General features: G+C 47.2%; 1 protein-coding gene across 1 annotated transcript in view; it reads left to right on the top strand.

Moving 5' to 3' along the window:
- The window catches only part of CUNH1orf21 (chromosome unknown C1orf21 homolog), a 102,031-nt gene extending 80,851 nt beyond the window's left edge, over positions 1 to 21,180 (top strand). Inside the window, exons 4-6 of the mRNA XM_054285822.1 lie at positions 9,161 to 9,237; positions 12,923 to 12,983; positions 20,406 to 21,180. Of these exons, the coding sequence (XP_054141797.1) occupies positions 9,161 to 9,237; positions 12,923 to 12,983; positions 20,406 to 20,444 (177 nt within the window). The 3' untranslated portion in view covers positions 20,445 to 21,180. The remainder of the gene's footprint in view (positions 1 to 9,160; positions 9,238 to 12,922; positions 12,984 to 20,405) is intronic.
- The last annotated feature ends 5,317 nt before the right edge of the window (positions 21,181 to 26,497 follow it).

The following is a 26,497-nucleotide window of genomic DNA, read 5'->3' as shown; positions in this document are numbered from 1 at the left end:
TGATCTTGCACAGCATGGTGTCTCCTTTTCCATGGCTGGTCGCTCCCAAGGGAGCTGACACCTCATTCTGAGCCTTTCCTGGAGGAAAGATTTGCTGCCTTCTGGAAGAGGAGGGCAGAGCTCATTTTGAGTCTCCTCCATGTCCTCTCCCACCTACAAGGAGTGGTTTTGGGAAGAGGGGATGAGGTGAGAGGATGGAAAAGCAGAGTGGGTATTAAAGGCTGTAACAGGCATACAGTCATTTTGGGACTCTGAAGTACAGGTCATCTTAGGTTGAAAGAATCATAGAATTGCTAAGGTTGGAAAAGGCCTCTAAGATCATTGAATCTAACCATTAATGTCCTAAATGATGGGCTTGAGTATTTCCAGGCCTGTAGTTGTATTTTAGGCTAGTTCTTCTTCCAGTATTGGTTTGGATATCATCTAACCTGCACCACCCTGAGCATCAGAGATTTCTGCATCCTCATTGGAATATATTGGTGCCTCATTTTGCCAGCATTTAAGAGTTACACTTATTTATCTGCTCTTCTTCCAAGGAGACTTAGAGGAGATAAACACTTAAAACCCAGCCTCCATTACTGATTTAAATGGCTTATAAAATTTTTAAACCGTTTATGATTGTCTTCCATTCTGATGTATATGGTTTCTCTTCTCAGTATTGCTCTCAGATAAATGTGTTGGGAGAATCCAGGCAAAATCCATGCTTATACAGCTGAGGATTGGAAATGCAGTAAGTAAGCAGGCCACTGTAGTCTTTGAAACAATAATGGTTCTTTCTGCTGTGGAAAAGTAGCTGCTAACTAAAACAAGGAGAAGGTGGTACAAAATACACAGATCAGATGTAAGGCTTCTCCTGCAGTCCTAATGTTTCTCGTGTGTGTCATAGTACATATGTGATACTTAATAATATTCCAACTATTACATCCTTTAAAATACACATTTTACCCAGGCGTGCTGGAATTTGCCATGTAGCAAGAGCTGTTATTCATTCTCTTGGGTCTTAAATCTTATGCCTGGTGCAAATTTGAGAATTAATGCAAATAAAACAGACGTTGAGAGGAGCAAAATACAGACATTGAAAATATGTTCCAGCAATGGCATTTACATAATTGCAATTACTGAAAATCTCAAAATTAGAGCCTTGAGCCTTGGACAGTGCTGGGAGAATGAGAGCTTATTGTAGGGAATTCTTGCTGGTTTGGAACACACAAACCCTTCCTGAAGTTAATGTATGTGTATTGCTGAGTAGCACCACTCTTGGTTTTCTGTTATCTCACTTCTCAGGGTTACATCATTCCTAATTTCTTGCTACCGTTTCACTCTGCTTACCTATGTTGTAACAGTGTCTTTTCATTTGCACCACATCGTTAATTAATTTGAGTTTTCCTCTTAACCGTAGGCAACAAACCCAGGACTTGGTCTTTGATTTCCCTTGTTCCGTCCTTTGTAAATCCCAGGTTAGAACAAGATGGGGGAAAGTATCTTCATAGGATCATAGAGTGGTTTGGGTTGAAGGAACCCTTAAGCTCATCTCATCCCACCCCTGCTCTGGGCAGTGACAGGATGTTCCACTGTCCCAGGTTGCTCCAAGTCCTGTCCAGCCTGGCCTTGCACACTGCCAGGGATCCAGGGGTCAGCCACAGCTTCTCTGGGCACCCTGTGCCAGGGCCTGCCCACCCTCACAGGGAACAATTCCTTCCCAATATCCCATCTGACCCTGCCCTCTGGCAGTGGGAAGCCATTCCCCTTGTCCTGGCACTCCATTTCTTGTAAACAGTCCCTCTCCATGTTTCCTTTTGGCTCCTTCAGGCACTGAAGGCCACAGTTAGGTCACCCTGAAGCTTCTCATCTCCAGGCTGAACAATCCCAATTCTCTCAGCCTTTCCTCACAGCTGAGCTGCTCCATCTTACATGTATCCTACTAAATTCCCTCTTAAGACTTGGTTATTGTCAGTGCACTTTATGGAACTGCTTGGATGTAATAAGAAAAATGTAATAAGCTTAGTCAGCCCAAACCTGCAGTTGACAGATGAAAGCCAGTGACCACCCTAACTCCAGAGGAAGCACCATCACCATGCTCTTGTTTTCAGGTGGGGGGAACCAACTGCTATTTTTACCACCTCCTCAGTGTGGCTGTTTGGTGGTCACCATCATTTCCATGAGCCCATCCTACAGTGTAACCCTAAATGTTGTATTTAGGCAGTGAGGGAGGAGCTGTGTGCATCTGCATCAGTCCTGTTTGGTTTTGACAGCACAGGATGATCTCAGGAGGCTTTTCTTGCATGAGAAGGCATCTCTCAGGAAACTGATTTTACAGAGGGTTAAAGTAGAGCATGTTCCAAAAACAGGTTGAAAAAGACCAGTTTGGCTCTAGAAAAGCAGCTTAAGAATTCACTACAGCTGCTGAAAATGTAGACCCAGCTATTTAACCACGGCACACACCTTTCTCCAGCTATGTTCTCTCATATAGGTTTGAAGGCCATAAACCTCTTTAAAAAACTCTTCCTGCCATTCCAGCAAGGAGCCTTCATGGAGCACGAATACCCTGACACCCCAACTCCCTCTCACACCATTTGTCCCTGGCTGTCAATGTTCCACAGACTTTATCCAGTCCTGTTGTTTCATGCTCATTGCCAGCTCTTTCTGTGCTGCTGCACTTGGTGGAAAAAGGCCTTCAGGAGACACGCATGAGGAACTGGGACCATGAGTAATATCTGCATTTACTATAAATAAGTGTATTTCTATAAAAGCTGGTTCAGCCAGAGAGACAGAATAGTTGATGGCACAGAGAATTATTAAGCAGAAAATTAATTTTTGAGCCAGGTTTTATTGTCTAGGGTGGCTCTAGATAACAATCCAGAAGGGCAACATACCTGCAGAAGTGCAAGGTTGCCAAGTGCTTTTTGTTGCCAAATGTTCTCTGAGGTTTCCTCAAGAGTCAGCCTGGTCTTCCACGTCATCAGCAATGGAGTTTTAAACTTTTTTCTATCTGTTTTTTATTTGATAGATAAAAGTTTCACCCAGTCTGATGTACCCAAGCCATTGAAGATCAGGTATATTAATGAGAGCTGGAGAGCAGGTCTCCTTCCTGCCCTTCTGCATTTTGTTTGCAGTATTTTGGATATATTTTGATGCCACTGTTCCTTGTGCTCTAAGGCACCTTGCCACCTGGATTTCTGGGGCATACAGCAGTGAGGGACAGATTTCAGCCTCCTGCCAAGGAGAGGGGATGTTCCCCATCTTTATTTTGCAAATCCCCTCCTGCTGGCAGTCCTGCAGACGTATCCCTTCCTCTGCTTCCTGCCCGTGCTCTCTGGGGTTATTACATGGATGAGCAGGGCTCCTTGCAGGAGCAAGGCAATTTCCCATGTGACCTGAAACTTCATGCACCTTTGGAGACAATGTTCTGGCTTTATTTATCTCTGCTGTGCTCATTTTCTTATCCTGGCTGACCTTTTGGAGTGCTGAAGGAACCAGAAAACCCTGATTGTCAGGGCAGCATAATCCTCATATTTCACAACAGAGGCATTTCACCAGTGATTACACCTCTTGTTTTCTCTAGGGGACACCTTGAGGTCTATCAGAAAGGAACTTTGAGATAGAAATCCAGATTTTATTTTTCTGGACCTTGGTGTTCCAAGCTATAAAGAACCCCAAGGATTCACCCATGTGGGTTGATAAAAGCTCAGAGCTCTGAAAGGGAGCAGGATGGCAAGGTGCAGGGCAGAGTTTCCCTGCAGCATTTATTGGTAGGACTTATTTATCATTTATGTGCCTTATTTGTAATTTCTTCTGTTTACCTGCCCTAATTCTCTGTCATCAGGCCAGCTGCTGCTCCCATGTCTGCTTTTCACACAAAGCTCTGGTGTTTGGCTGCTACTCGACAGAATTAACTGGAATTACTGTAACTAATTAGCCCAGACTTTCTAATATTGCCTGGGAGAAAAGATGATGAGGATGTGTAGAAAGTTGTAGCCATTAGACTTAGTAAATACATGCTCTGTGAAAACCATTCAGTGCTGGGAATTGCCCTCCTTTTTTTATCTCCTGCTCTTCAATGATGTCCTCCATCAAAGCTCAAAGGCCACTGACTTGGGCTGAGGGTGAGCTGTATTTAGGTACTGCAGGAGAAGCCCTGCAACTCACTCCAGAGGTGAGCTTTTCCCTTCATCTTCCTTTGTTTTCTTCTTTATTTTTCCCCTCACTTTATATTTTTGGCTGGATTTTTCTGATTTTTGAGCTCTTGTAGCTTGAGTTGAGTGTAAAGAGGGTGTTAGATGTTCTTCTGAAAATAATCCCTTCACAGTTTTTAACATCTTAGAAGCATTTAAAAAGAATTATCAATGTGTTACTGCCCCACTCACCGTGTGTGCCCCTCTGCATGACTGGTGAATAAACACTGAAAGCAGCATTCACTGTCTTCACAGCAATGGAGGCCTTTTGGTGGCCTGTAGGAAGCTGCTCAGGATTTACACATTTCTCTTTTTTTTAACCTGTTTTTATCCCATTTTGAGTAAAGGTTTGGGGTTTTTTTGGGGCTTTACGAACCCTGCTTTTCCATATTGCATTCCAGGAGCTGGAGTTCCTACAGCAGAATTTCCCAGCAGTTTCCCTGGGAAGGAGGAGCTCCATTGAGTGGCTGGTTTCAGGATGAGGTTTGCCCTCTGGAAGACGTTTTGGATCCCTGATGAAAGCACAGGAATTTTCCCTGCCAAGCCTGGGTTGCACTCCCTGTGTCAGTGCAGACTCACTGCGTGGTGCTGGCTGGGTTTGCAGAATCAAGGTTTTTTTCCTAAAATTAATGCCAGGCACTGTGGCTGCTGCTGCATGCTTGAATGGCCTCAGTCTCTCCCACTGCTGCTTGGGGATAAAACTCAACAAACCTACTCAAAAGGGGGTTTTTCCTATCTCTGATTATACTTTATCATGGAACTAAAGGCTGGATGAGGTTGGAAGAGATCTCTGGATGTCCATGGTCCAGCCCCGTGACTCAAGCAGGGCCAGCTAGAACCTCCTGCCCAGGGGCAAGTCCAGGCAGCTTTTAGACATCTCCAAGGATGGGGATACTGACAGGGGTGGGGCATCATGTGGAGCTCCTTCATGCTGGGCTGAGGAGACACTGACCTGGCACAGCAGAAGTATTTAATAAAGCATTCTGTTTCTGACACCGTCCTGGACTGGATGGCTGTACACATTCTGGCAGGGCTAATGTGATTCCTCTGATGAAATTGCATCCAAGAATAATCTCCTTTGACTAGTACCTGAGATTTTTCCATATTTGATTTGCCCCTTTGTTATAAAGTTACCCTAAATAATGTTTTCAGGTGGTTTTGCTTCTAGGTAGGTAGAGAAAAGAAGAGAGGCTCTCTTCCTGCCAAAGGATAGCAGAAAAAATGAGCCCTTAAGTACATATAAAGCAAGGAAACTTGAGTAAATCTCATGGGTCAGTGCTTCTCCCTTGTTCATCCTGATGGATGCAGACAGCCCATGAGAGATATTACTACCTGAGCCTGGTGCTCATGACTGAGTGAGGTTAAAAATTGCTGGGCTGGCATATTGAAATTCAACATCTCATCATTCAGTCCGTTTCTAACTGATGCATTTGGTTCCTCCTTTTCAAAAACAATTATTTTTAAGAATATTTTATGGCATAAAGAGAAAACAAATGCTTCATTTTTCCTCTAACTGACTTTAATGATGATTTGCTCAGGTCCAGAAAGCAGCTGAAGATGCTGTTGGCTCCTTTGAAGGAAAGTGTCATCTTGATATAAATCAGGAATATTATTTTACAAGGACTGTTAGCAGCTTACCTGAGTCAATCTGTGGCAGCCTTATGAAGAAAAGCAAAATACTTCAAATGAAGTTCACATGTCTCTAGAAGTGGGCTCGTCAGAGGGGAGGCATCAAGGGAAATGTTGACAGATATTTAATTATAATGGCAGTAGTGGCTGTTGCTGTGTTAATAGCATCTGGCAGCAGAGTCACTGCCATCTGTTAGTGCCCTGAAATCCTGGAGATGGTGCATCCTTTATGGAGGAATTAACAATAATTAACAAATCTATCACATGAAATCACCTTGATTGGATGACAGCCCTACCTTGATAATGATTAATTGCAAAATAGTGTGGAATAAAATGTCCACTATTCTCCTTTTTTGCTACTGCTGCTGTACAAATGCAGCATGCTGGGGGATTTCCTTTCAAGCCTGTGGTGTGGGGCAGCATTTGCTGCATTTATTGTAAATAATCCTTATAAGCAGAGCTAGATTAAAACCAAGCTTCTGCATATTCATTTCAGCTTGCAATAGATTAGGTCTCAAAAACCAGTTATGGTTCTTTTGGTGCATGGTAACTTACTTAATGTTAAATAAGGGAGAAAATGGTAACTTACTCAATGTTAAATAAGGGAGAAAATGAGGTTGGACTGCCAGAAGTGACCCTTCAGCCAAAGTCAAGTCATTCTGGAAGAACAATCTGACTGCATTAAAGCATTTCAAGGTGTTTTTGTTAGCTTGGTATTAGAAGCCAAGCCATTAATTTCTGATGAGTCAGTTTGTCTTCAGAGCTATGAGGAAAAAATATTGTATTTGTTTGCATTTGGAAGAATTATTTTTGAATATCTATTTTTATCCAAGCCAATATTTCGATCAGTGCTGTAATGAAATATCACTGCTGTAAATAAGAGTTATAAACAAAGCAATGAGCCAATTTGAGACCTGCTTGGGTTTTATTTTTCTCTTAACTCTTCCTTTTCTGTCTGTTCCTGCTGAGCAACAGATGGAAAAGGTAACATACTCTGCTTAAATAGGAGAATTGTAGTAGATAATTGAGGTGTGGTAATTAACAGGAGCAATAGGAGGGAAAGAGTAAACTCTGGAATCTTGAAGTCAACTAAACAGGAATTTTATTTCTCTTTTCCCATGCGTGTCAGTTAATATTCTGAATATTGCTCTGGGACCCACAGTGAGAAGGCAACATGCAGTTTTCTTGTGTCTTTCTATTTGTTGCTAAGTGCCAGAAGTTTCTTTAGGCTGGGGTTTGGACTGACTCCAGCTCCTGATGGAGCTGCACTGACACCAAGCCACAAGCAGAGATGTGGAAAGCTGAGTTTGTGCTGCCTTGATTTATCACAGCTTCCAACACAGGAGCTGTAGATCAGAGTCTTCCCTTCCCTTTCCCATCCCATGGAGTGGATCTGAGGATGAAGGCTCAGGAGGCTGGGGCTCAGCTGATTTATGGCTTTGTTCTCTTCTCCATGAGACCCCATTCCTCTCTTTTTGTTCTGCTCTGACAGCCATGTGAGTCAGACATGAGCTCATGGGTTGTGTGTCTGTGTACACGCATGTGTTCATCACACACCACATGTACATGTCACACCCTCCTAGCCCTGTTGAGATTGGAAGATGCTTTGAAAAAAGGGATTTTGTTTTTTGTTCTGCTGCTCTGGCGTGATATCACAGGATGCTGAGCAGGCAGTGACTGGTGGGGTGTAGCAAACACTGACACCCTTGTTAAGGCCTGGAAGAAGGGCTTGTTTCTCTCTCACTGCTATTTTCATGCAAGGCACTGTTCCCTGGTTAGGAGGATTAGAAGAAATGCATTAAACAGTGTTAAATATGCTGAGGCAGTTGATGTTTACAGCCCTTGTAGAATTATTCATTAAAATGTTAACTGCTAGACAGCCTTTTTTTTTTTTTTTTTTTTGTAATTCAGTGATTTAGTAGCCCCTTTCCAAAATCTTGTGTGATTCAGACATTCAGAGACTAAATAAGGCTAAATAAAACCACCAAAATTACCCACAAAAACACTGATTCTTGGGTTTATGTTTCTTAAATTGCCATGGGTGTGACGTGCTTAAGGAATTCAGAGGGATTTGTGGAGAGAGTGAGCTCTGAGATTTGACTCAGACCTCTCCCATCTTCAGCAGCAGCTTTCCCTAACACATGGCACTGGGGAGATCTGGAAGGGGCTGTATCCCTCTGAAGGATTTTGGAGATAAGAGATAGATGTTTGCACTAATTTTGGGTTACAGAAGCTCATGACATGATGAGGAGGTCTTACCAAGCAGTGCTGCCTCTCAACTCTCCCCTCCCAGGCCTTTTTAAAGATGTTTTTAATGGTTCTGGTCCTCTGCAAAGGACAGGGTTGTGTTCTTGTCTATAAACACAGATGGTTTGTCGTGGAAGGAACCTTAAACCCATGCAGTCCCATCCCCTGCCATGGGCAGGGACACCTTCCACTATCCCAGAGTGCTCCAAGCCCTGTCCAGCCTGACCTTGGACACTGCCAGGGATCCAGGGGCAGCCACAGCTTCTCTGGGCACCCTGTGCCAGGGCCTGCCCACCCTCACAGGGAGCAATTCCTTCCCAATAGCCCATCTGTCCCTGCCCTCTGGCAGTGGGAAGCCATTTCCCCTTGTCTTTTTCCCTCCCTCCCTTGTCCCAGGTCCCTCTCCAGCTCTCCTGGAGCCCCTTTAGGCACTGGAAAGGGCTGTAATGTCTCCCTGGAGCTTTTTCTCCAAGTGAGCACCCCCAGCTCTCCCAGCCTGGCTCCAGAGCAGAGGGACTCCAGCCCTTGGAGCATTTCTGTGGCCTTCCCTGGAGTCTCTCCAGCATCCCCACATCCTTATTTTTGGGATCTCCAGAGCTGATTTGCTTCCTTGGGCCCCTTGTGCCCAGTTTCGTGCAGTTGCTGCTCTTTCCCAGCACATCTGACCTGTGCTTCCTCCTGCAGACATTCCTTGCTGCTGATGTTTCCCCACTCTGCTCTGAGCCAGCCTGGGGTGCTGGCTGACTCTGGGACTGCCTTCCCAGTGCTCTGCCTTGCTCTGGGGAAGCTGGAGCCTGCTGTTGCTATTGATTTATATGAGCACCCCCATTTTCCATGGCCCACTGGAGAGTTACCGGCCAGCCTGGAGTTTATCCCTGGATTTCATCAGTGACCCAGAGGCAATTCCACATGCCACTGAGCCCAGGGTGTTTAAAAATTGCCCACCTGGGGTCATTTCATCTCTTGTGTTACCTTTAATTTCATTTTTGCTGAGCTTTTCTCATTCAGCTGAGCCTGGACGCAGCCAAGTGCGACACCCTGATGACAAATGCCTGTCACCTTTGTGTGCTTCATAAATACTGATGCTGTTGTGTGCTCTTTGTGTGTTTCAGGAAAAAAGTGCCAGTTCAAATTCAAGACTTAAATCTAATAAAGAGATCCCAGGATTAGTACATCAACCCAGAGCAAAGTAAGTTCAATTTCTGTTGTTTAAATCAAAATACAGATAAACACAAGCAGTGTCTGTGAGGTTCACAATTACTGCCTAGGCAAAGACCAAATGACCCAGCAGCCCTAAAGTCATGCTGAGCACTAGAGGTAAGATCAGCTGTCTCCCAAGGCTGGGAAGCATCCTCTCCTTTGCACAGCAAAGATGCAGGACTTGAAAAAAAGGTGAGATGCATCCTGTTGTGCCCAAGAGAAGACCCTGTGCTATTTCTCAGCTTTCTATACAACTTACACAGAACAAACTTCTCTATATCCACTAGTGTTCCTAAATACAGCTGAGTCAGTCCCAGGGAGGTTTTTGCTAGCTCCTGGTTTAGATTAGCAGCTGATCTGCTTGGGACTGGGAATGGTCAGGTTGTTAAAATGAACTTGTTCTGTAGCTGCTTGGTTGGCAGTTCCATGCCCATGCTCTGCCTGGGGTCAGTCAGTGTTACATGAAATATTTGCCTCCTGTGGCAGAGCTGGTTATTGATAGTAGTAACTCATTTCTTTTCTAACTCAGTGTTACATTTTAATCACTAATTGGCTGAGGAATAACTGATTACACAGAGCCACATATCGGGTGTGCGAAGAACAAGTGATAAAGGTTTGTGATTTGGGTTTTGGACAGCAGTGGAAATGCTGTTCCTTGTGCCCTGTCCTCAGGGCACTTACTAACCTAAACTTGCTGCCTCTCAAGTGCCTTGAACACGATTTCAAGTCTGGAAACTTCAGTTATTTCCTAATCAGCTGACAGTGTAATTCAGCCTCTTTTGAAAGGGAAAAGCCAAGTGCTATGGATGTAATTGCAAAGAAATTCATGGTAGGGAGGTGGAGGTAGAAGCACTCTTCAGCAAAGCTGTGCTTCATTATTGTGGCTCAGTCCTTCCCAGCAGGGTCAGAGATGTATTCAAGATGCTCTAACATGAGGTTAATTACTCTGGGATAGAAAAGGGCTGTTCTTTCATTGGGTCATCTTTTGGTACATCCACGGCAGAGGAATTGCATGGGGCCATGGCTTCCATTCCTTCAGAAAACTCTAATTTGAAAAGTCCCTGCAGAAATCAGAACTGACCAAAAAGCCTGGTTTTTACATTGCATTGAGAGAGATAAATATTTCTATCACAGACATGCAAAAATAAGGAAACCTCCCAGAGAGGTGCAGAATGTAACATAAGGTTGTTGGGTAGAACCTCCAGTGTTTGCCCAAGGCTCTGCTGTTTGCCCAACCTACCACTGCATTTCTGTTTAGTAATAAAGTGGCCACATGTGTTTGAGTTGCTAATTGCCAAGTCAGCAAACAGCTGTTCTGATGTACAATTTTTATTTTAATGTTTATCATCTAAAAGCCATGACAATTCTGACTGCAGGGTGGGGTGGCATTGGGTGGAAAAGATCCACTCAGCTGGAAGAGCAGAAATTAATAGATAGATCATTAGATGCATCATAGATCATTAGTACTGTTCTGGTGCAATGGATGTTACTTCTAAACAACACATGGACTAAGTACCAAATTATAAATTTGGTGATTAACAATTCTTTTACAATATTTTGATGTCAGCTGAAGTGTAAGATTGTGAGGGCTCTTCCCCCTGCAGGAGGATTTAGATTTTTCCATCCAGAGCCCTGGACTCTAAAACCAGGGGATGTAGGGAGCTAGCAGTAGCTTTATGGGGGTCTTTGGCAGAGGGAGAAGGGTTGGTCCTTCCTCTTCACACCCAGTCCTGGTACCTGCCACACCTTCCCCTGCACTCTGCTCTGACCTCACAGACACTTGTTCTCTCTTTTCATCGCCAAACTCACTCCCTGACACCTTGAATGATCAGACACAGCCACCAAGTACCCTGGGACAGGTTCATAACCCAGGGACTGACAGCAGCCTGAAGCATCAAATGGAAGTGGTTATTTCAGACCACTTTTACCCTGCCAGATCACAAACTCTCAGAATGGTTTGGGTTGGCACATGGAAAATCAGCTAACCCAACCTCCCTGTCATGGGCAGGGACACCTTCCACTGGAGCTGATCTGTAGGATTATCCTGTGGGAATTTTCAGGGATATGACTGAAAATACATACACAATACTCCTTTTTTTCCCCTGCCTTCTTTTAGTTCTCTTATGAATTATGGCTGGGGTGAGTCACTACAGTATTATCTCATTTTATTAGAAACTGGATTTATGATGTTGTAAAGGCAAGACCATTTTTCAAGCACTTACCTACTCAGAAAGGGCTGCACTGCCCTAAAATCCCTCTGCAAGGCACCTGAATGTGCAGGTGATGGGGTCAGCTGTCCCAAAAAGAGCATCGCTTCCCCATCTGAGGAGGAGGTGGGAACCTGAGGAACAGGCAGACAGCTGGGGACAGGAACTCCCTCAGCCACTGAAAGGTGAATTGTTCCTGCTCCTGAATCACCAGCTTTAGGTTTTAATGCCATTTCTGAGCCCTCCTGGTGTGAACTGAGCTCCATTTATGTCCCACATAAGCAGATCTTTGTATACGTTCAGCCCATAGCAGGGAGGGCTCAATGCTTAGCTTTGTGGGGAAGTGCAGCCCCGTTGTTGGGCACTCAGGGAGAGCATTAACTCATTACAGCTGAAAGGATCCCTCTGAGGAAGAGGGGATGGGTGGGAATTCAGCAAGCCAAGCCAGCCGTGTGTTCTGGGGAACGGCTCCAAGAGCTGTGTGTCCTTCTGACCGTTTGGCATCATTGTCACCGCTGGCTCCGGTCCCCATCCTCCCCTCTCTGCATCTTTTTGTGCTGCACATGGAGTCCCTGGCACATTTCCCTGGGGGCCCACTGCTCCTCCCTGCTGCTGCTCCAGAGGATGCTCCAGCCTCACCTTCCTGCAGGAGGGAGGCTCTCACCATCCCCTAGCATAGATAAACACCCCAAAACCCCATAAACACCTGCCCCATAAATAAACACCTGCCATCCATCCTCACCCTTTCTGTGTCTCCTCATCCTGTCTGGGTTTTTAGCTTGCAGGTTCCCTATGGGGAAGTACCTGTGGTCTTGAGTGACCATCAGCATTTTATAGACAATGAAAAAAGAGTGTTTTCCAGCCCTCTTTACTAATGCAAAATCATGTCACTGAGCCTCTTGGTGCTGAAGAATTGGTAGAAGTGAAGGGTCTGGAGCACCAGGAGGGGCTGAGGGAGCTGGGAAGGGGCTCAGCCTGGAGAAAAGGAGGCTCAGGGGGGATCTTTTGGCTCTGCACAACTCCTGACAGGAGGGGACAGCAGTTGTCAGTCTTTTCTCCCCCATTACAAGTGGCAGGATAAGAGGACAGAGTCTTTAACCTCATGTTGTGGGTGTCTCATTCTGTGGTGGTGAGGTTGGCAGTCCTGGAAACCTCCTGTCCTGAAGGAGAGGGTCACTCTCCCTCTCAACTTCCTGCAGTCAGCCAGGAACAGTCTTCTCTGGATGTATGAGGATCCCAGATACCACCCCATGTGTTGCACATGTACACAGAACTAAATGCAGTAATGTTTTGTGGGCAAACAAAGAACAGGGGGAAAAAGACTAAAAATTGGCATTGTAGATGAAAGCATAAAGTGATTTATTTTTCACAGTGGTGGAAGCTGGCAGCTGGTCCCCCCAACAACCCTGGGCTGTTCTGTAATGGAATAAATGCTGTTGGTATTGATACTGTTCCTTTGCCTTCCAGCATGCACATCTCTGAAAGCCAACAAGAATTCTTCAGAATGCTTGATGAAAAAATTGAAAAGGTAAGGCACAGGAATGTGAGCATCCAGTGTCCCTCAAGATGCATGGGGAGGACAGTGCCCTGCCTGCTGCAGCTCTCTGTGTCCTCCGTGGTTTGGAGGGGTCTGGCCCAAGATTTCCCCTCCAGCTCCTAGGTTAGATAGCTCAAGTGCAAAGAGGACCAGGAAGGTGAAGAGTTTGCAGGGGGTTCTGAGAGAATCCTTTGTTTTGGGGGAATGTCACCAGTCTGGGATTCATGGCAGGGTAACTCATGTTCAGGACATACATGCTGGGTAAAAGTGTGGTTTTACATCATTGCTGATTTGATGTTTCATCACAACTGGAGTGTTAATGCTGTAGTGGCTGGAATAGCCCAGGAATTATTGCTGAATCTCCTCAAAACAGCCACTGGCTCCAAGGGATGGTGTGGCTGTGAGTGTTCCCCAGGGCTGTGCCAGTGAAATAATGGTGCTGGAGATGTTTGGAAAAAGAGAATGAATAATTCTTTGCATATCTCAGCTGTCCTGAGAGCAGCTTTTGTGTTTCAGAAAGCTTTTAAATGACACGTTTGGCTCCTTTGTGAGACAGCAGTGCAGGAGCTGGAGCACAGCTCATCCTGGGAGTATGAGGGAGGGAGATGGGGGAGCTGATGTTCACACACCAATTTACTCTTCACACTGCCTGTTTGGGAGTTGTGCATCTTGTTTAAATACTTTATATTAAATATTTGCTTCCTCAGTAGCAGTACACTGAGGAGCTAATTTGTTCTGAGCACAGTACACTGAGTACTAATTTGTACTCCCAGTTTCAGACTGGATATTTCAGACTGGATTCCTTTATGGAAAGGGAAGTCAGACACTGGGACAGGCTTCCCAGAGAGCTGCTGGATGCCCCAGGCCTGTCAGTGTTTGAGACATTTGGGAAATGCCCTTAACAGCACGCTGTAATTTCTGGTCAGCCCTGAAGTGCCCAGGCAGTTGATGATTGTAGGTCCCCTCCAGATGAAATACTTCTAGTCTAGTCTAGTCTACTCTTCTGCTCTTTTCTGTTCTTTTCTATTCTATTCTATTAAGTTGTCATGTTGGGTTGTGGAGTAGAAGGAAATTTTTGCTTGCATGGCTCTGAACTTGTGCCTTTTTTGCCAGCACTCCTGGTCCCAGGAGTCAGAATGCTCCAGTGGGTGCATCTTGTATTTGTCCCAAGAGAAACACATTTGTTACTTTCCTCTCAAAGAATAAAAATTATAAAAACAAAAGAAGACATAAAAGGGGAAGAGTAAAAGTGAGGAGTTCATAGATTCCTGAGAAGAATATTTCTGTACCCAGTGTTTCACAGGGGTGAGATTTTATGTAACCTAATGCATTTAAAATGAGAGTTTCTACATATCCATTATACAGCTTTATCTCCTTTGAATAAATGCATCACCCTATGAATATTCAGGTTGCTTTTCCTGGACATCATCACCTTCCAGAAGGTTGAGCACAGAATCTCCAGTAAAATGGGTTTTCCAAAGATGTGTCTTATCTGCAGACCAGACAAGGCCATTAGGCTGTGTCTAATTATGAATTTTGGTTAATTTTTGTTCTTGAGGTCGGGGCACTAACACCTTCATTCCCCAGCTGCCACACTGAGGTGCAGCTGACCCTGTCCCCTGTGCTTGGAGCTGTTTGGATCCTCTTTGAGCTGTTCCCAGGTGATCTCCAGGGCTAATTTATCTTGGGGATACTTTATCCTGGGGATCAGGAGATTGTCTGTTCAGAGGAAATCCACAGTTTATCTGTCAAAGAGACCAAGTTGCTGACAGCTGATGGGATTGGCAGGAGTTAATGTGCAGCTGAATGTGGGATTTGTGTTCCCTGGGGACCTCCTGTGCCTGAGGAAATAATCTTCATTGGAGAACTTTTGGGGTTTTTAATTAATCTTTGCTCAGAACACGTTTTTTTTTCCTAAGTGTTGTCACAAATGCCAAAAAAGATTGGAAAATATGAGGGGCTTTGTCTGATCCTTAAATAGCATTTTCAGTGCCTTCTGCAGGGAGATGGAGGGCAGCAGCAGACACTGAGCAGGATTGTATCAGCTGGAAAGGTCTGTGGAGCTGTGGGGAGTGTTGCCTGTGCCTGATGAGGTCCCAACCCTTGTGGTGTTCCTGTGGGTACCAGGGCTGTTGGATGTGTGATGGAGACTCCAGTCAGGAGCAAAAAAACACCCTCATCTCCACTGAGATCCCCAGGGGTGCTGGGTCACCAAATCCAAGTGCCCAGCAGCAGCTCTGAAGTGTGAGCACTGGGCAGGGGGGGGCTTGGAGCTGGCACAGCCATTGTGTGGAATAAAACTCTGCAGCCAGGGTGGGAAATGGAAAGAACAGAGGCTGGTGTTCTGTCAGCTGCACACAGGAAGTGTTTGAGAGTCCTGGAGATCAAAAAAAGCCTTATTGAAACAGTCTGGGGAGCTTCTGCCCCCAGCAGTGCTTTCCTGGCTGCCCCTACAAAGCTGCACTGCCTCCTGCAAATGTCACCCGAAGGTAAAAAACAGAATGTCATGAAGCACGGAGCTTCTGTCTACCAAAATTCAGTGTCAAAACACTGTGAGGCGTTCAGAGGGGGACATCTGCTCTGTCTCTGAGTGAGTCTGTCCCCGCTTCCGGAGCTGGGCCTGAGCTGGCACGTACAGAGCTGCCTGTGGTGGTGGTAATGCCATTCTGGAAGGAAGGAGGAAATTCTGGGATGAGGGCTGGGGTAGGACTGGCTGGGAATGTGGAAGTCAGGCTCCAGTGTAGGCTTGCATATTGGTTCTGCTGGAGTCAGCCCAGTCCTTTCAGAAACAGGAGGATTTGAGGTAAAAATACTCCCAAGCCAGAGTTAGAGGTTAGAGGGGAGCAGCTGGAGAGGGCTGAGCAGAGGACAGCACAAGAAGCTGAAGTTACTGTACTGCTGTAGCTGTAGTTAGAATATCCTGAGCTGGCAGAGACCCACAGGGACCACAGAGTCCAACTCACAGGACAAGCCCAAGAATCCCACCATGTTCCTAAAAACCTTGTCCAAACACTTTCTGACCTGTGGCAGAGCATGGGGAGGAGAGCAGAGGGAACACCAAGGAGCTGTGTGCAGCACAAGGCCCTGAGAGGTGGCAGGGCAGGCTCAGAAATGTTCCCAACATCTGGCAGCAGCTGCAGTGAGTCCTCCTGGGGCTTCCCACTCACTGGGGTTATTGGGAACAGAGTCACAGGCTTTGCTTTGGGAGACAAAAAGCACCTGTGATCCAGAGTTCAGGGGAAAATGGAACAGAGACAGGCAGTGGGAAGGAGGCAGCTCATCTGCTGTCAGCATTATCATCATTTATTGAAAATTAGCCTGAAATCACAGAAATATATTCCAGTGGAGGATGAGCAACAGGTAATAGCAGCAATTAAGCTTGAGGAGAGCATTCCCCAGAGTAAATTAGAAAGATGTGGGTCAGGAGTACAAGTGATTTGCTTGACCTGAGAGTGAAGGCAGAAATACACAGAAATGTGGCTTTGGAGAGCAGAGAAGGAGGCAGAGAGTGACTGAACAGCCCTCATAAAGGGAACTCTGCTGGATAAATCTGAGATGTGCTGTGCCCAGCAGAGCAGAAATGGGCTCCACTGGCTGCAGCCAGGACTGGGACAATCACTGCACTCCTGTGGTGGGATAAATCTGGTGTTGAACTATCAGCTCCGATTCAGAAGATAGAAACATGGCCTGATAAGAAATCCATGTTTGGTGAAGCTTAGGCTGAATCCCCTGGCATCAGGCCATTTGTGTTGGTATTCAGCCAAGTGAATGAATGACCTGGGTTCTCTCCTGGTTCAGCTAGGTCTTGAGCACCAGCACTTGTATTGGGGTGGATGTGCAGGGATTTCTGCACCAATGCACTCACCTGGAGCTGGTGGCAGAGCACCCATCCTGTGAGAAGGATGGCTGGCAGCAGCTCCTGCATCCCTGGTCAGTGATGGCGTAGGGAGGGGGCATAGAGCAGCTCCCTGTGTGGGATGGAGGGAAGGGAGTGCCCTTGGGAGAGGGCTGCCAGCCCCACGTAGCACCCAGGGCACGGTGATTAGGCTGAAACTCATTAGCAAAGTGGATTGCTCTTAATGACTCCATTGATTTTTCCCAACAAAATGAGAAAGGGACAGAAATGAGTACGCGGTGATTTAGTGCCGCCTCCCGGCATTTTCCCGCCGTCCTTTCTGGGAGCTGTAAACAAAACCAGCCTGGTGAAAAGGGTTCCCAGAGTGGGCCCTCAAAGGGGGCACTGTGTCCTCAGCCCACAGGAGACAGGGCTGATGCAGGCCCTCTCCATCTCTCCCTCCCTTCCTTCTCTCCCTCCCCTGCATCCTCTCCCTCCTCTTCCTCCTGTCCCTCCCTGCCTGCCCACTCCTCAGGCACAAGGGGCCATTGAGCCAGGTTGTTTATTGGCCTGTCACCCACACAATGGGGGAAAGGCCTTTTTCCTGCGAGTTTTTTCTTTCTCTTTTTTATTCCCTTAAAGGATACCATGAGCATCCCCTGGAGGGGCATCAGGAGGGGGGCACTTGGGAGGTGCAGCAAGGGGAGAGATGGGGATGAGCCCCTCTGGTTTGGGAGCAGGCAGCAGGAAAAGAACATCAGGCTGCTTTTTAATTCACCTTAAATTCACTCACTCATTTAGAAACACTCCTGGTGTTCTGTGGACATCCACAGAAGCTGACAGTTGTATTTTGAAACTGCAGAGGTGGGAGATGGGATTCCTCAGGGATTAGCTGGACTTGGAGGCACCTATTACAGTTCTCATCTTCCCCAACATAGTTCATTTACACTTTCAATCATTGAAACTTCTCAGAAACCACAGAATTGGAAGGGACCCACAAGAATCATTGAGGCCAACTTTGAAGTGAATGGCCCATGCAGATTGACCCCACAACTTGATTGGTTCATGGGTGGCCCATACATTCCTTTAGTAGCCACCTGCCCCGTGCCTCTGGCCCCTCTGGATGCAGCAGCCTGCTCCCCCAGACAGAATTTGACTGCCAGCCATGGAATTGTAGAATCAGAGAGAGGTTTGGGTTGGAAGGGACCTTTGAAGGCCACCTGGTCCAGCCCCTGCAGCCAGCAGGGACATTTCCACTGGAGCAGGGTGGTTTCTGCCAGCTCTGAGCTGACCATTTCCCATCAGGTGTTCCCAGGCCCATCTCAGGCACTGCAGCCTCTCAGTGACCAAGGGATCATCTCCTCCAGCATCTGGGAGGCATCCTCTGAAACAACCCACAGGCCAAAAATGGACATTTTAGAGTATTTCACTGGATTGTGGCTGAGGCTGCCTTCCCTCTGCCATCCCCTCCCAAGGAGCACCAAGGGCACAGCCCTTGTCTTGCATTTCTGGTGCAGTGGGGAGGGCTGTGCCAACAGGGCACTTTATTCCTTCTCTGATCTCCCTGAGCAATGCTGACCCCTCTGATCTCCCCAGCAATGCTGGCACTTCTGCTAATGTCGCTTTATGGAATCTGCTTTTGGGTCCTGGTACTGCTGGGCAGCTCTCCTTTTTCAGGTTGAAATCTCTTTCTGTTTAGTTTAATTCTGTAGGAGTTCGGGGAAGGGGAGACAAGAAATATAGGGATGGCTTTGGAAGGCACCTTATTTGCTTTGCTGACCTTGTTGTTACTGACAGAAATGCATTTGGGGAGTGACATTTGTACCAAAGCTCTGTTGGGCACCACTGGGACTCACTGCAGTCTGGGCATCACCTGGGCTGGTTGGGCCACCAGAAAGTGCGTGTGATGATGTGTCCCCATGCCCAGCAGAGTGCAGGTGGATGTGATGAGTCTGGAAGGACCAGCCCAGCTCCTGGTGGCCTCCAGGCCTTGCTGGGAGCTGCTGTGTCTGTGCCATGGCCAGTGCTGGCTCAGCACCTTGGTTTGGAGCAGTTCTTGGTGTCCATTTGAGAACTGGTGCCCTTGGCAGCCAGGGAGCACACCCAGAAGCAGGAGGAGTAGGAGGGGAAAGTGCAGGATGGCTTTTCCTCTGTCAGATTTGGGTCTGCTCCAGGCTTTAATAGCAGTGATGGCCTCCAGTGGGGAGTGCTGGGCCATGGGGGTCCCTCTTGAGTGAAGGGATGTCCTGAAGATGCTCTGAGCTCTATTCCAGTGTAAAGAGTCACTGCTGCTGCCTTTCACAGCTCTGAAGCGTTTTGGACAAAGCCTTCATCACCACCAGCTGAGTCTCCTGGATTTATCCAAATGTGCTCCCTACCCTAGAGAAAACTGAGAGATTTGAGCTTTACTGCAAAGAATGTCAGTGTTCCTTCTTTTTGAGTCACAGCTTTTAGTTCAAAAAAATGTAATTTTTCCCCTTTCGTTCTGGGTCAGTGATGGCTGAGTTGGAACTTGGGCTGATGAGTCTCTTGGGGGCTATTTTACTGTACTTAGAAAACCCTTCTGCTCTCAGTGCTGGGCCACTGGGAGCTGTCAGAGCCCTGCACATTGCTGGGTCTGGGCTCCAGCAAAGCCCAGAGTTCCACCATTGGCACTGGGACTGCAGAGACGTTTGGGAGCCTCTGTTCCAGGTGTGTGTCCCAAATCAGCTGATCACTCCTACCAAACATCTCTCCTTTTTTTTGTGTGTCTTTCTGGCTCTCCTCCTCCAGGTGCTCAGGTGATGCACCCAGGAGCAATGGGGAATGGTGCAGAGGTGCAGATGTTGGGTCCTGCACTTGAGGCACTTTGATGGAAGATGCCCTGTGTGGCCTGTGCTGAGCAGCTCAGCTCCAGCTGGTTTTGTGCAGGGCAGCAGGGACAGTGGCTCCCACTGGTCCTTTCCTTTGCTGCTGCTCTGCAGGAGCTGGTAGGGAGGGATGGGATGGGATGTGCCTGCTCCAGGCCATCCCAAGGGGAATAAATGCCCAGAGAGATGCTGCTCCACACCTGTGTTTGAAGGCATTACATGGCTGGCCTGATAAGAAATCCATGTTTGGTGAAGCTTAGGCTGAATCCCCTGTAGTACAAGCTTCATTTCAATACCAATGGCATCTTTGCTCTGGGGTTAAACTTCTGCTGGGGTTATCAGATGAGGGATTCTTGTTCTCAGCAGCTGCCTTGTGCTGCTCATAGGATTATGTGCTTTGTTGCTTTTGCCTCAGAGATTATCCTTTCACAACAAATCTCAGGGCTGTGTCCATCAAGGTGGATCTTTGCATAAAGCTGGTTTGTGAATCAGTTTGTTGGAGCCCCCCCCTGCAATTCACTATGTGGGGGATGATGTTTATGAGACTAATAGTGACAGAAAGGGAAGTGTCTCCTCTCCTGGTTTCCTGCCAATTCCCTGTGTCTGAGGTTTCTGCCCAGCTCTGAATTTAAACCCCCCAGGTTCAGAGCACTGCTCTCAGCAAGTGTTGCCTGGATTTATTGCTGTGTGCTTCTCCAAGTACCAACTGCCTGGCCTTTGTCCCTGCAGGGTCGTGACTACTGTTCAGAGGAGGAGGATGTCACATAGTGCCAGCTCTGCCCTCGCCCCGGAGCACCTCCAGTGTAAATAGATCCAACCCAGCCTTCTGGATACAACCTTTGGGACGTCTGCTCGAGTGAACAGCACTCCATAAACAGAAGAAGACCATTTCCACATTATATGCTCCATTCAGTTACAGTGTTTCCTAATGAACACATGAGGAATATTGCTAAGAACTCGTAAGGAACTGTTTTTGTTGCTGCTAGTTAAAACTTGTTGCAACTTCTCACTTTTTTCTGTGTCCAGATACGCAGCAAATCCTTAAAAGTTAATCCAAAAGACGTTGTTGATTTTATTGAGGCTTCTGGCCTGTTTTCTATCAGATGAGGTAGTGTTATACCAAGCTTCCATAAGTGACCATCCAAGCATCTAAGAAACACCCCCGAGCTGTGTGTCCGTCCGTGTTGGGGCCAGAGTGCTTGTTAGTGCTGGTGATTCCAAGCTTTGGAGATGGGATGTTTTTGCCATGGCAGGCCTTGTTTCTCAGCTGGGAAGAAGCTGAGAAACTATTATCCATTAAAAGCATGTTATCACTGAAATACTGGAAGTGATACAGGAGCAGGAACTTGTATTTTAAGAGGAAAAAAAGGTTTCATTTAAAAGGTATCTTAATCAAGGACTAAGCTTGCAGTATTGGCTTTGCTGAGCACGAATGGGAGTGTGATCACAATCATTTTGAATCTCTTTTTTTCTAAGAAAATAAACATTTTACTGTTTTTATGTATTCTTGTCTTTTACCATTCCTACAACACGATGTTTTAAGAGTCTGGGGACAAGGAAGACCAAGCCTCTCCTCTGCCTTGATGTGTCCCGTGGATCTGATCTCTTAAAGCAGCTCTGTGCCAACTGGGGGGGATGTGTTGTGTGTCCTGTAGAGTTTATTTTTCCATATTAAATGGAGAGGATATTACCTTCTCAAAAGCAGATGTAATATTTTTAACAAATGCTGTCATGAGTTAAAAAAAAAAAAAGGAAAAAAATACAGCTTTTGTATTTATTATTTCAAAGAAGATTGTTACCTGTGCTGATATTTCTTCCAGCTTTGATGCCATGTGGGGGCAGGGTTTGCACTGCATGCAGTGGAGAAGCTTTGCCAGTGTAGTTTGCTGTCACTGTGTTGATTCCATTTGTGGGATGGGTGTGGACCAGACTGGAGATGCATTAACAGCATCTCCTGGGGTGTGGCTGACACTGGAGTGGGGCACTCAGCCCAAATATTGGCCATTTTTCACTGGGCTTTCTGAAAATCAGATCCCTCTAAAGGGTCTGAGTCCCTCAAAGATCACCTGTGACCTCTGCAGATCTCTGAGTTACTGCTGAGTTTCCTGACTAAAGAGGTTTCCCTGAATGTGGGCTCTGAGTGGGGCTGGACAGTCCACATCAGAAAATTTAATTCCCCACCAGTACTGTACCTGGAATATCTCCAGAAACCCCCAGCTCCCTCTGCTGCCATCCCTGCACTGGATTTACCTCTGGATTTTGGGGATGAGCAGTGGGGACAGACCTGGCAGCTGCTGCTAAGGGCTGGGTGTGAGCCCATCCAGCAGCAGCAGCTGTGAGGCTGCAAACCAACCTGTTTGTAAAGGTTTGTGAGGCTGCAAATCAGCCTGTTTCTAAAGGTAGAAGCTCCTTCTGGGCTCTGCAGGCTCCCCAGGCTGCCTCAGCCTGAGCCCAGTGGTTGCTGTTCCAGGATTCAGACAACCCAAGAGCTTCAGCAGCTTCCCCTACAAAAGCTCAGTGTCAGGGTCCTCTATGGTGTATTCAGCTGTTTCCTTTTAGTGGTCAAAAGCCACCAGCCAGCTCTGATTTCCCTAAATTCTTGCTCATTTCAGCAGCTGCATTGGCCAGGCAGCCCCTCCCAAGTATCCTGACCCCTCTGGAGACAAAGTTTCTCTGCCTCCCTCCCATCCCATGGCTGTTCTGGGGCTGTGGCATCTCTCAGTGTTACAGAGGCGTTGGATTTTGGGATGAATTCTTCAAGGTGATGTCTCTCTCCTCCTGGATATGATTTTTTTCCATAATTTATGTCAGCTCTTGAGCAGGTGACTACGCTTGGGAGAGCTGAGAGATTGTGCATTTCAATTATTTAAAACACTTTAATTAATAAAGAGTCCTGGGGCTTGGTCCCACAAACCCTTCTCTGCAAAGCACTTTGGAAAAGCTTTCACAGTCGTGCAGGAGTGATGGGGTTGGGTCTGTTGTTTTGGAACATCTTGTGTGTAAATGTCCCACACAAACACTGTGTTAGACACGTTCTGGTCCTTCCTTCAGCCACCTCTTAGTTTTAATAATTATTTTATTTAACATTTTCCTTGCTGCTGCTGCTGGCACTGGAGACCTGCGCTTCGCTGGACATTTTGGGAGAGAGGAGAAGCAATTCCCATCTTACCTGTGCTCGTTTTCCAGCCAGCAGCAGGTGCTTCAGACTTGTGGATGAGTCAAAGCCTCCCTGCTGGAGCTGTAGATGGCAATATTTGGGAAGGCCTGGGTGGGCTGTGGTGCTGGGAGGCACTGGGGTGGGCAGGAAGTTTGGAATTCTTCCACCTTTGCAAAATCTCCTGGGGTTCTGGGATTCTTCCACCTTTGCAAAACCCTGGCAGATTTTGTTAGAAGTCTAAATATATGTGGCAGCTGAAGGTCTGTAATAATACAAGCAGATTACTCTGGCTGGAAATGCATCTCTCCTTGGAGCTCTACCTCCCCATTGCTTTGCTCTGCTCAAATACATTCAGCAGTGTGGAAAAGAGAAGGCTGGGAAGGGAAGGAGAACTTGCTGCTGTTTGGTATGTTGTGCTGGGCTGTAAATGGGATTTCAAGGTTCCTCTCAAAATGCCAAGGAAGGGATTTGAGCCCCAGTCTTCTCTTCAGGAGGCCGATGCAGTATTTCCTGAGCTCCACGTCATATTCTGGGATCTTGGAGAGAATGGTGGTGGAGGGGTTTTGCAATCAACCTTGTCCCTCGAAGTGCATTTTCCTTTGTCCAGAGCCCTTTGAGTGGTGCTGGTTTTCCTCCTTGGAGCCTCCCCCAAGCATTGGGAGGGGAACTGAGGAGCTGCTGCCCAGCCCAAGCCCAGTCCTGGGCCTTGTTGTATCTCTTGTTTAATTACTGGCAGTTCCACTTCACCTGTGCCCCCTCCCAGCCCCTTCCACCCCCAATTAACATCCATTTCTTCCCTTGCATTCAGAGGTTTGGTTCTTCTGAATTAGGTCTCCCTGCTGGGATCCAGCAGAGCCATTTCTGTGTCCTGCCCTGCCACAAGCTCCAGGCTGGCTCAGTGCCCCTCTCCATGCCCTGTAAACAGCAGGAGCAGCAGGGCTTCAGCAATCCCAGGATTTTTTGCAGCATGCCTCTTTCCTGGTGTGACAACACCCAGGCTGGTGAGTGCCCCAGAGTACAGCAAGATTTAAACTCTGGATGATGAGCTGGGAGCACAGGGATCCATGAAGCACCAGGGAGTCGTGTTTGAACTCCAAAGACATCGCTGTCATCGCATGAGAATGGGCCTGGAGAGAAATATTCTGTTCCCAGCTATTTTGGTTTTACCAGGTCTGTAAAACAGTAATTTCCTGTCACTTCCATTTGGAGTCAGCAATGACTCAACTCCAGATCAGCCTGGCTGACACACCAGGCCTTCAGGATAGGAGAGGCTGGGTGAGGTGTGTGTCTGTCAAAGAGCAGATGTCACATGGGCTTTGCACAAAAGGGTGGTTTCCAGTTCCACCTTGGTGGTGGGACACTGGCACAGGGTGCCCAGAGAAGCTGTGGCTGCCCCTGAATCCCTGGAAGTGCCCAAGGCCAGGCTGGACAGGGCTTGGAGCACCCTAGGCTTGGGCTAGTGGAAGGTGTCCCTGCCCATGCCTTGTTCCAGGATGCCAGTGGAACAAGATGATTTTTAAGGTTCCTTCCAGTCCAAAGCATTCTGGGATTCCATGACTGTAAAACCAGTGCCCTGACTCAATTCCTTTGTGGGATATTGGGGAGTCTGAGCAACATCCCCTGTGCTAAAGAAGCTTTAACCTGTCTGGGCAGCCCCAGCCCAGGGGGAGAAGTAATGGCGCTTGCACTCTGGAAAATCAAAAGCTTTGATCTCAGCCACACTGTGTGGTACAGGCAATTTTTAGGGTGTTCACTGAGTAACCACAGATTTGTGGCACTTCTGCTAATGTCGCTTTATGGAATCTGCTTTTGGGTCCTGGTACTGCTGGGCAGCTCTCCTTTTCCAGGTTGAAATCTCTTTCTGTTTAGTTTAATTCTGTAGGAGTTCGGGGAAGGGGAGACAAGAAATATAGGGATGGCTTTGGAAGGCACCTTATTTGCTTTGTTTTTGGGGAGATGAGACATCCAAAAAGTTGGGTAAGCCCTGATTGAAATTCCTAATGTTGTTACTGTGCTGTTGTAGCAAAGGGAAAGAAGCCCCAGTTCAGGGTCCTTCAAGATGGGAGAGTTGATAGAACTCAAAGATGTTCATGTCTTTGCTTTATAAAAAAATAACATTTTCTTTCAATTTAGCTGCACACATCTACCCATGACATCCAGGGAAATGCTCACTGAGTTTGAAGATGGGAGAGTCACCATCATCATCCTCAGGATCATCATCTTCATCATCAACACATGTCGGACTGTGGGACCTCCTTCACAGAAGCCAACTCCAGCACCAGCCCCATGGACACGCATGGCAGCAAAAGGAGAAGCCCGTGATTCTTCCCTCTTGGAATGACTCCCTTTCTCCACCCTGCCATCCCAGATGGAGCCTGGCACCCTGGAGCACCCATCCTTCATCCCTGCAGAACAGCCCCTGCCAAAGCCTCCGAGGTGCGAGCTCAACGGAACATTTGTACATTTAATTCTTTTAATGTAGCTGTATATTGAATTAAATTCTGAGACAAAAAGTTCTCAAGAGCAGTTGCTGCAAGAAGCTAGAAAGCTCCATGTGGGAACAGAGCATATTCCTGGGGTTTTGGCATTCTGCTTTTGTGTCTATTAATAATCCCCCGGAGTGAGTCATATGGAGCTGCATTTATTCACTGACTCGGAGAGAGCTGCTACCCAAAATAGCAGCTCTGTAATTTTTTATGATGCTGTAATGCCAGTGCAGTGAAGATTGACATCATTTGAGGGAGATGCTCCAGCCTGGCAGCCAGAGAACCCGTGTCCAGCCCCACAAGGAACGTGGGGAGCCACGTGCTCCATTACATAAAAGCGCCGGAGAGCCAGCACGGGGCGGAGATGCCTTTTCTGTCCTCACCTGAGCATCTTTTCCCCAGATTCTTCATCTATTTTAGGCGTTTCTAAGCCTTTTTTGCTCATTTTCTTCAATCACCAGGAGCACTGGGCCAGAGGATGATGAGGAAATGGCTTTTGCTGCGGAGGGGAGCCTCAAGCACGTCTCAAACCATCAACCTGCCTGCCAGGAGGTCCATGGGGAAATCTTGAAATGCATCAAATTCAGCATCTCCAGCTCATCCTTTTTCTCACCCACATTGCTGCTCTGTGTCCCTCCCTGAATCCCTGGGCCCAAAATCTGCCAGCTCCTTCCCAGCCCCGTGTTGCTGAGCGATGGCAGCCCCAGGCAAAGGGCAGAGAAACGCTGGGGCAGGGTTTGGGCTGGGCTTTTTAAGGATCAATCTGGATTTCTGGATTGCTTCTCATTCTCTGCCCTGCACTGCTGCCATCAGGTCTGTCCTGGAGTGGCAGCCAGTGGGGCATCCAAGACATCCTGGGGTGGCCCCACTGCTCCCCAAAAACACCTGCGGGTACCACACAGGCTTCTTGGCACAATTCTGGCTAAAATTCCTCTGCAGGGGCCCCAGCCCATCACTCTGTGCTCTCCACCAAAGCATTAGGTGAGATGAATTTGCCAGTGCTGGGCATTAATAGCCTGGGTGAACTTTTGCAGCTAACAGGGTTTTACAGGCTCCATTCCAGCTGGATATGTTTATTAACATTACCTTTTCATGGAGCACCTGGGGAGAAAATGGAACTCCTGCCACAGCAGCTTTGAGCCACTGGGACTGATGGGATGAGCAGCAGCTGTGGCTGA

The sequence above is a fragment of the Melozone crissalis genome, unplaced genomic scaffold (genome assembly GCF_028551555.1).
Source record: "Melozone crissalis strain CALT ecotype California unplaced genomic scaffold, PUWL_Pcris_2 ptg000045l_1, whole genome shotgun sequence".
Lineage (NCBI taxonomy): Eukaryota > Metazoa > Chordata > Aves > Passeriformes > Passerellidae > Melozone > Melozone crissalis.
The sequence above is the reverse complement of the archived record's forward strand: the minus strand, read 5'-3'. Positions and strand labels throughout refer to the sequence as shown.